We start from the raw sequence: 10955 nt of genomic DNA, 5'->3' as shown, positions 1-10955 counted from the left end.
ATAGATAGATAGATAGATAGATAGATAGATAGATAGATAGAAGATAGATAGATAGATAGATAGATAGATAGATAGATAGATAGATAGATAGACAGGGAAAAGAATTGAAAAAGAAAGGCAGAGATTAGGTAATGTGAGATTCCCCTCTATATGCTATGAATATGTTTTATTGTCATTGGTTAATAAAGAAGCTGCTTTTGCCCAATGGCTTAACAGGCTGGAAAAGATGTATATATAAAGAGAGAGAGAAAGAGAGAGAGAGAGAGAGAGAGAGAGAGAGAGAGAGAAGATGGAGTTAGAAAGAAGCATGTAGCTATCACACGTGTCAGATGCCAGACACCGGATGGAACCTTACCAGCAGGCAAAAACCACATGGTGATACACAGAGTAATAGAAATGGCTTATTTTAAGATGTAAGAGCTAGCTAGAAATATTCTAGAGTCATTGGCCAAGCATGCTGCAATTAATATAGTTTCAGTGTGATTATTTCGCGTCTGGGTATTTGGAAAACAAACGAGTGGCCTCTACCTATGACTAGGCATTTTTCTAAACTCAAAATTAAGGTAAAAAAGCAAGTTTTTATTTCTAAAATAAGCCATTTTTTTGCATGGTTAGGGGAAAATGACCTCTATAATCCAAATATCTGCCTTACTCTCAGATATTTATTGGCCACTAGGGATCTGGCGCTAACAGTTGAGTAAAGGGCAATTCTGTGGATGGAATGGCAATGTTATTCAAATACACCTGCCTAGGGTTCACTATGAAAACTGTAAATTCACAAGTATGGAGAGGGCTAGGGATGTGTGAGCAAACTGATTTAGTTTTAAACCATATTAAAAAAAATTTCCTCTCATCCAGGAGTGTATGCAGGTAGAAAGGAACGAGGACCAGGAGGGAGAAAGGAAGCCTCAGAGAGCACACAGGCCTCTAAGGACTTCTCTAGGAAGGCTGAGTCTCTCATGGTCAGAGAGACCTTTGTAGGGGTTCAGCTGGGAAGGAAATATATTGTACTGGATACTAGCTTCCAAGAGAAAGACACTAAGGCACCTAGTAGCAGAGGTCTCTCTTCGTTGAAAGCCCCTCATGATCTGGCGTATCCCAGACATCCACTCTTCTCCCACCCACGGCATAGGTCAACGTGAGAGCATCTACACTAGGAAATCCTGATCCCTCATGGTTACAATGTGTGCAGAGATGATTGAAAAGATTAAACTTTCTAGAGAGGTCTTTAAAGTCTGTTCAGTAACTTGTGTGCTTAGATGTTATTATCAGGGTTTTCCATGTAGAATTCTTCAAGGTCTTCTCTGTGTTTTATAGAGTTGTTTTTCAGGCACATTATCTGCAATGGAGATTCAGAACTAAAAATTCATCGAGAAAAAATGCATTAGCATGCCACATTAAAAAGAGCACAGATAAAACAATGTTATATGGTGTCCTAGTTTTGTTTTTAATTGTGGTGTCAATACACTCTCCAAAATCTACTTGGGGAGGAAATGATTAATTTAACCTTACAGATTCCAGTCCACCATCATGGAAAAAGAAGGGAGGAACTCAAAGCAGAATCTTGAAACACACAATAAGGCTATGCTGTTTTCTGGCATGCTTCCAAGCTCACAGTCAGCTGAATTTCATATACAGCCCAGGTCTAACTGCCGGGAATTGCTACTGCCTTCCTTAGGCTAGGTCTTCGAAAGCTAGATGTCAATTACAAAACATGCCTACAAACACATCCATAGGTCATTCTGAAGGAGCCAATTCTTCACTTGAGGTTCCCTTTTCCAAGGTGTGTCAAGTTGACAACCAATATTAACCCCCACTCCATGTGTGTCATCAATGTTCCCAAATAATGAGGCATCTGAATTCCATCTGACCCCTGAAGCCACTAAGAAAATATAGCTTCTTTACAAAACTGACTAAGTAAGTTACTTGTTTCTGCTTTATAGTTCATTAATTTATTTTTGAGTAAGAAATTATCTGATAATTGCTGTGGGACAATGGTTCTTGAATCGCCATAGATTTGTGGCAATAAACATGGCTCTGCCCAGTACCTCCACCATGAAACTAGATTCTCAGAAAGCTAAGAAGTTGGGAGGATTAAACTGTCAAAGCCACAGTTTTAATCCTAACCATATTGCTTAGCAAATTAAAGACTCACATGGTCAGAAAAAGAGAGATATACAGTAAAGATAGATTCAGATTAAGAAAACCTCTAAATGGTTTACAGTCTTTTTAAAATTATATATAGGCTTGGGAGAGAAAAGAAAAAAGGATAAAATCTTTAAAATAAGAAAGAAAAAAAGAAAGAAAGAAAGAAAGAAAGAAAGGAAGGAAGGAAGAAAGAAAGATAGAAAGAAAGAAAGAAAGAAAGAAAGAAAGAAAGAAAGAAAGAAAGAAAGAGAATAGTTGAGTGTTGTGGCACACACCTTTAATCCCAACACTTGGGAAACAGAGGCAGACGAATCTCTGTGTATTCAAGGTGTGGTGGCACACACTTTTAATACCAGCACTTGAGAGACAAAGGCAGGCAGATCTCTGTGAGTTCAAGGATAACCTGGTCTACAGAGTGAATTCCAGGACAGCCAAAGATACACAGAAAAACCTGTCTCAAAAAGCAAATAAATAAATAAATAAATAATAATAATAATAATAAAATAAAATAAAAATAAAGGAAATAGAGTTTAAAATAAAGCATGTAAAGATGAAAAATACACAGAGAGTATAGATGATGTATGTTATTGTGTTGACTTTAAATCGTTTGATAGTTGAGGAAGGAGCAAAAGCTGCTAAAAGACATTTGATCATAAATGCAGCTGGATTTATCATATATAGATATATAGATATAATGTTTTGACTTTAAAATTTAAGTCAAAATATTTGGAAAAGATGCTTTGCTTTTGTTTCCACTGGAAATGAAAGACTATGGATTCATTCTGCATTAAGAAAAATCAGGTTTGCTCAAAGAAGACCCCCTGAGAAATCTCTGATAGGAAGAATGGTCCAGATGTCTGAGTTCTACCTCCAGAACAGTTCAAAGACTGCTGCCTGAGATGATCAAGCCTCACAGAATATTCCATTCAGGACTTGATCATAATTCAAAATTTTCTTTAGGTCCCCATAAGATTATCAGCGCCTCCAATCAGCAGTAATTAGCCTGCAAAACTATGCCCACATTCCCAAAAAGTGGATTATGGATGTTTGCCTTTGTTTAGAATGTTGCTTACAAGTTGTTATGGATAATGGTCAGGTGAAAAGCTAAACAAAGGAGATTCAATTCAGAGTTCTTGTTTTAAAAAGGGGGGGAAGTGCTGTGGGAAAATGGTCTGTATTTTAAATAAACGCTAATTGGCCAGTAGCCAGGCAGGAAGTAGAGGTGGGGCAAGGAGAACAGGAGAATCCTGGGAACAGAAAAGTTTCAGTCTGCAGTTGTCAACCAAAGTCAGAAAGGAAGCCCAACACAGAGCAAGCAAGATGTGAGTGCCTCACTGAAAAAGGTACCAAGCCATGTGGCTAACACAGACAAAAATTATGGGATAATGTAAGTAATAAGAGTTAATAAGAAGCCCGAGCTAATAGACCAATCAATTTATAATTAATATAGACCTCTGTATGTCTATTTGAGACTGTGTGTATTTATTTGAGACTAGACAGCTGTGGGACCAGGCAGGATAAAAACCTCAGTCAACAAATAGTTAAGATCTTTATTTTAGAGAAACTAGATTGAGGCTAACAAAAAAGTGTTTTTTTTTTCCTGGAGTACATATCTCTAGATGAGTTTATGCATAAGACTATCACTCACACAAACAATTCGACAATATAATCTGATTACATTAAATCAGAGCCTCAGGAAAATTATTGCCCCTCTTTACCATCACTGATCAAAATCTGGGATTTCCTTTAAAATCTAGAAATGGCACGTGTCAGTGTAGCACACTGACAGTGTCAATTGACTGCATGACATACCAGGTGTCTGGCTAAGAAATGAGTCCCCAGCAGCTTCAGCAACAGAAGTGATTATCATCACACGGTGTCCTCAATAGCATCTGATGCACAAGTGATTTGCTTTGCTGGGCACATCTAGTCCTCAAGAGAGTGCTAGCTGAGCTTTGGAGCTATGTCCACTGATTACAACTGTCCTCCTGAATCTGGACTAGTGGTGGCGGCGGCAGCACAACCTTTCTGCATCCCTGTGGATCTTTAATACAGCACAGGAGGAAAAGGATGTTCAAAAAAGTAGTTGCAGGCATAATCTTGAGAGAATAGAGGCCTTACTATGGACAACTAAAATGCCTGTATTTAAGTCAGAGGATTCCTCTGTAGCCACATGCATTGATCTATGAGGCAGTAGAATACAAACAAACAAACAAAAAATGTACTGTACAATCTCTCATAGCCTCTAGGACTTCACTAACTTTTAGAGGCTTGCCTAGCATTTGCTGCAAATCATTCAATTTTCCGACAATTACATATTTGGGAATGAAACAGAAGAAGATGTTGAGTGTTTTAGGAAAAATAAATCAGTATTCTTTCAGATACTTAGAAAACTATTTATGAAAAAAACATGAACAGGAGTTTCTAATGAGAGGCCAGTTCTCTCTCTGTTCCCATAAGTTACTAGGAAAAAGAAGAATCCATATCTGGAAAGGAGGACCATCAACACATTTTGACACATTGCTGAAAAGTAATGTGTAATGCTTGAGGCAAAATAGCCATTAGGAGGTAATGTTGCAGGGGGTTGTGGGTATTCCTCATTTCTAAGCAAGCAGAAAATTGGAATCACTTCTTGACTCTGACGAACACACCACTTGTTGTGGCTCCAAGGGGAACTGTTCTCTTCCCATTGGCTTTCTGGTCAATGATGCTGCTTTGGAAGGTGGCCTGACCTTGAGAAGGTGGAGCTTCATCAGAGAAAATGGACACTAGGGCAAGGGGATGAGATTTTATAAACTTTGCTCAGTTCATAACATTCCCATAATTACTGTTCTGAGATGTGAGACCAAGATAAAACTACAACACACTTGTTGCCATGCTGTTAACCACAGCCATACCTTCCCAGACTTCATGATGGACTGTATGTTATAATTCTGTTGGCTTGCCCTGTCACCTGGTAGCCCATCCTTTCAAAAGACAGACTCCACCTACTTTCAATCTCCCCATTCCCAAGAAGAGAAGTTGATCTTGCACCTCCTCTTCCCTCCTCTCTTTCTTCTTCTTCTGAAGAGGGAACCTCTGCATCTTCCCCTTTCCTCTTTTCTCCCTCTCTATCCTTCTTTCTCTCTCTTCCTCTCTTTCCCGCATAACCCCCTTACCCTTATACCTTTCCCAATACCACTAAATAAACTCTATATCCAAGTTCTCTCTGCATGGTGTATCTGTTTGTCTCCTACCCTCCTAAGTATCCCACCTCAAACTACCAGGGTCATCCACACCATAAATAATAAATCATAACATTGGTTCCATGGTGCAGATCATGAATCATAACACTGTATCCCCTCAAACTGTGAGCCAAAATATGCTCTTCCTCCTTCAAGTGACTGACTGCTTGTCAGTTACTTAAGTCACATCAACAACAAAACTGCAAGAAATACTGAGCCTGACAGTCTTTCATCCAGGTTATATCACTATATGCTACAGAGAATTGTTAATTTGGAAAAAAATGAAAAATATTCAGCCTGATAGTTTCTAACCTACTGCATTAACACATGTACAAACATTGGTGTTGTGGTCTGTTTGTTTGGTTGGTCCACTTATTATGGATGGGTGTAGAAGAAACTATTGGAAAGTGGTGTCCATCACAGAAACTGATGCTTTCCACTGGAAGCTATTGACTGTAAACTCTCCTCAGCAGATTGTAGGATTTTATGCCTTCCCTATACTCCCAGGCTGAGATTTCGGCTAGTTGATCTTGTACATACATTTTTGTGTTTTTAAATATATTTTTACTAAGTCTTTGAGAATATCACACATATTTCAAATAATTTTATCAAAACTTTATCATATTTCCTCTTCACTGCTGACTCTACCTCCTCCAGACATCCCTCACTATGTCCCTCTTCTATCTTCATGGCCTCTGGTTTTAAGACAGTCTAACTAGTGCTCCGTGTATGTGTGTGGGTCTGGAGCCATGCCCTGGAACATGGGCAATCTACTAGGGTCTGCATCTGATGAAGGCCAGCTTTCTCGCCCGCAGAAGCCATTAGTTAGCAGCTTTTTATTGTTTTTAACCTTAAATATATGAAATAAATAGATATATGCAATATCTCAAGAAGCTATGCTTTTTACTAGCACGATTTCTCAGAAAAAAAACACCACATTTATTTATAATGATTTTTGTCTGAAGTGCCAGCTTTTGCAGGGTGGTTAGCTTGAGATTGTAGTTCATGCAATGACACCAGGACTGATCTGAATCTAAGGTTGGACACAGCCCTCACCCTGTGCTAGACCCAGAAACTGCAGTTTTCTATATACCCACAAGATGGCAACATCCCTCCTCCTCTTTTGCTGCGGTCTGAGAACAAATGCATTATCTAGTATACGATCATTTTTAATTTTACTACTGACAATCTGACAGGTCTGCTTAATGTTGCTGAATTGACCTTTGCATGATTTTGTGCCAAATCCTTTCCTTTAACTCCCTTCACTGCTATGTGGAGGACAGAATGCAATTGACTTTACAAACGGTTGGAGAAGAATCAGTCAACAGCACTGGTCAAAAGAGCAGCATGGGCTGGGAGTGGGGACAGGAGGGAGCAAGCTAGCTGATCACAGACGGGATCTGGAGTTGTAGACCGTGTCACAGACTTGGGTTCAATTACTTAGGTGCATTAACTTACCATCTTTTTATTTAGAGCTCTACTTTATTTTTATTTAGGATCTTGTGCGTCTTAGGCTGGCCCAAGATTTAGCTGACCTTGACTTCTGATCCTGATTTCCTCTTCTAAGAGTTGTGCCCTATGCAGGTTTATGAGGTGCTAGGGAGTAATCCCATAACTTTGTGTGCACTAGGCAAACACTCTATCAACTGAACCCCAGGCCCAGGATATAGGCACATAGACGCAGATTGCTGGAGCGGTCATAGACTCCAGAGGAAAAACCCACTAGCTGACATTTTTCTACACTAGTATAATTTATAACTGCATTCTAGATATCTAAATGTATAGCCACAAAAAGTTTAGCTCTTATCTTAGTCAAAGAAAGTTCTTTTTCAACAGATGGGAGAGCACCGCAGAGATCAACAACTGGGTAGAGTGCAGAGAGTATGTGACTGTGGGTCGCGCAGCACCAATTGCTCCACGTGTAGCCTCCATACCTAAGTTTCAGGGACCACAAAGGGAAAACAAGACCAAGAGACAGAACATCCATGGGCTATTCCAGAAAGGGAGGATTACAAGAGCCAGTAGAGCAGGTAAGAATGACTTAGCATCGAAGAGGGAAGTTGTACCCTTGAAATCTCAAAAAAATAGTTGCCTCAGTGAGATCTGATTATTGCAAAAGATCCTGCCCTTAGATGTGGAGATTCGGGTACGTGCAGCTGATGCAGGTCTTCCCCAAGGAAACACACCTTGATAGGTTACCCAATTCCAAGCAGTCAGCACTATAAACCCATGTGCATATAAAAGACACTAGATGAACACAGTAGGTTAGATAACTGACTGCCTGCCTGTCTATCAGTCCATCTACCTTTCTACCTACACACATACATGTAACAATAATGATTGAAGAAGAAAAGGCCATAAATTCAAAAAGTGCGAGTCAAGAGAGGATATGGAGGTGATAGAGGGAGGGGTGCAAATGATATAAATACGGTACGCATGTATGAAATTCTCAAAAAATGAACACATTTTAAAAATATAAAGAGCATGTTCCTCATGTGTGCTGCCTGCCATCATGACCCAAGAGCTGGGGTAGCATTGCCTACAGTGAAAAACTGAGTGTTTCATTAATTTATTTAGCTTCAGTCTCACTGACCCGCTGTTGAGAAAGACTTCCGGTAGAACGATGTTTTTCTTAAAATGTTGCTTTGAAGTCTAAGTAGAGTGTAACATAAAAAACATAAAACCTTTTCTCCATCACAGATGAGTACAAAAAGTTGTAGTATTACAAAAGATACATATAGCAGACGAGGGGCTGGAGAAGTGCGAGCCAATGCTGTAGCCTACAAATGCTCCAGGAACATCACCATGCATGAGAAGACAGCACATATGCTGGGCACCAACAGCTAGCAAGTTGACTGTACACACTACCCATGTCAGCTTGAATCTAGGGGCCAGACAGTTTATCTTAACATTATATTACTGCCCTTTTTTTCAAAGCTATCTGTTCCTTGAATTGTACACCTCATGCAGTTTGCAACAGCCTTACATAGCCTTTGAGGGCCTATTCTTTGAGAAAAATTTAGTAACACCACCCACCCAAGCACATTCTGTTTTGTGGTTTTGTGTTCCTTGGCTTCTCAGGAACCTGACTGGAAAACATTAAATGTTTCACCCTGCTTTAAGGTTAAAATCACAGATTAAAAGAGAAAACCAGGTCCCAATGAGGAGCGGAAGGAGGGAGAAGATGAGCAAGGAAGTCAGGACCACGAGAGGTGCACCCACCCACTGAGTCAGTGGGGCTGATCTATTGGGAGCTCACCTACGCCAGCTGGACTGTGACTGAAAAAGCATGGGATAAAACTGGACTCTCTGAACATGGCAAACAATGAGGGCTGATGAGAAGCCAAGGACAATGGCACGGGGTTTTGATCCTACTTCATGTTCTGGCTTTGTGGGAGCCTAGCCAGTTTGGATGTTCACCTTCCTAGACATGGACGGAGGGGGGCGGACCTTGGACTTTCCACAGGGCAGGGAACCCTGACTGCTCTTTGGAGTGGAGAGGGAGGGGGAAAGGAGTGGGAGGAGGGGGAGAAGAATGGGAGGAGGGGGAGGGAAATGGGAGGCTGGGAGGAGGCGGATACTTTTTTCCTTTTCTCAATTAAAAAAAAAAGAGAAAACCAGATTTTGCAAAAAATTGAAGAGTCTCTACATATAAACTGGGAGTCTTGGGCCTTATTCTGGGATCTAGTCTAGTAAATTCTAACAAAAATCTCTCGACAGGTAGCAGGACTTTATTGTTCTGATGCCCTGATCACTCCAATCAAGTGAATCTGGTAGACGTGAGGTGAGATGAGCTCTTATTACTCACCTCCTGTACCACTTTCCCCCATTACAACTTGTTCTCTTTTCTGTCGAAGAACAGAAGACCCTAACAGAAGCAGGCAGGGCCAGGATGAGCCAGTATTTTCCAAGAATGGGACCCAGCCAGACATCATATGGTTCCCAGGGAAACTCTGTGCTTTGTACCTTATATATAAAGTCTGGGAGAAAAGTCCAGGGTTTGTGAGAGTTGTCAGGGACCTGGGAGGCTCTGGGCAGAGATATCAACTGGGCACTCTTTTATTGTCAGACTATAATAGGTTCAAATATATATTAACATGGGCACAAATAAATTAGCATATGCCAGGCTCTTTCCTTTCAAGAACACTATGCATGTACTCTACGAAGCAATGAATCCAAGTTCTATCTTTGGAGGTAGGGGAGCTGACTTCGATGAAGTTTAGCTTTTTGAAAGCCCTGTGGGCTAAAATTGAGTTATTCGAAAAATTTGGTGCTACACTAGGCAGTGAGTTTAATCAGCCTATCTCTGAGCAGTGGAGCATGTCTAATCCTTCCCAGCTGTCCCCACCCAGAGGTCTTCACGAGGTCTACATACTTACAATTTTCAGATGAGATAAAAGTCTCATGACATCTGCCATATCAGCCAGGATTAGCAAGCGTGTCACAGCCGACAGCAGTGCCCGTGCTGCCCGCACCATGGTGCCACGCTTGACTGAAGAGCAAGGGTCATCAGCAAACTCAGAGGAGGCGATCCGCATCGTCTCACCTGCAAGACAAACACAGAGAGGCAGGTGTTTAGTGAGGATGCTGAGAGTATCGTGAACTTAGACATCTGTCGATATCCGATACTGACCTCCAATACTGACCTCACTGCAAAGCTGGCACCTCTGAAATGCCAGTGTCAGAGAGGGCCTTTTAAGTTTAGCTTCCCACTGCATGAACAGAACTGGTGGGCAAAGGAAGGTATTATCTCATACTATGGTGGAAAACCATGCTTTTAACACCAATAAGAAAGTCATTTAATACATTTGATCTGAGAACTGAGATTAAATTATCGTAAACTTAAGTCTTCCATTTCTCCATTTCCTTCGAGTCGATGGCTAGTTCAGGTGGCTGACATCCAAGTTTCGAGTTAATTACTTTCTAGGTTGCTTTCTGTTGCTGTGATAAACACCATGACTATAAGTAACTTGGGGAAGGAAGGGATTTCTTTCACTTATACCTCCTGGACACAGCCCATCATTGAGGAAGGTTAAGCCAGGAAACTCTAGCATGAACCAAATCAGAAAGCATGAAGGAGGAACAAGCTTATTGGCTTATGCTCATAGTCAGCTAGCTGTTTTCTGTATCCTAGATCTATAGGTGTAGGGATGATACAACTCACAGTTAGGCTGAGCCACCCCACAAAAATCATCAATTATGAGAATCTCTCACAGATACGTCCCGAGGCCAGTTGGGTAGAGACAACTCTTCAACTGAGGTTCACTCAGCCTATGGGCCTCCAGGTTCTGTTAAGTTGATGATACACACAGTACCCATGACACCATTGGTGGAGGACTGACTCTTAAAACAATAAACTCTTAAAACCTACTCTCAGGAGACTGATGCAGGAGGATAACCACAAGTTAGAAGTCAGTCTAATTTAAATATATTAAGTTCTAGGTTAGGTAAGCCTGCATAGCAAGAACATCTAAAAAAAAGTGAAAAAGAAAGAAATATAAAGAAAGAAAATACCCACAAAAGACTAATCTTTTAATTGGGGTAACAACACAACAACAACAACAAACCTAAACACAAAGAAAC

General features: G+C 40.6%; 1 protein-coding gene across 3 annotated transcripts in view; it reads right to left on the bottom strand.

Moving 5' to 3' along the window:
- The window catches only part of Ctnna2 (catenin alpha 2), a 1150887-nt gene that overhangs the window by 807331 nt on the left and 332601 nt on the right, over positions 1-10955 (bottom strand). For all 3 annotated transcript variants that reach the window (XM_026787990.1, XM_013352850.2, XM_026787991.1), the window contains exon 4: positions 9752-9918. In XM_026787990.1, coding sequence (XP_026643791.1) covers positions 9752-9918 — 167 coding nt within the window. The remainder of the gene's footprint in view (positions 1-9751; positions 9919-10955) is intronic.

The sequence above is a fragment of the Microtus ochrogaster genome (assembly GCF_000317375.1).
Source record: "Microtus ochrogaster isolate Prairie Vole_2 chromosome 14 unlocalized genomic scaffold, MicOch1.0 chr14_random_3, whole genome shotgun sequence".
Taxonomy (NCBI): Eukaryota; Metazoa; Chordata; class Mammalia; order Rodentia; family Cricetidae; genus Microtus; species Microtus ochrogaster.
The sequence above is the reverse complement of the archived record's forward strand: the minus strand, read 5'-3'. Positions and strand labels throughout refer to the sequence as shown.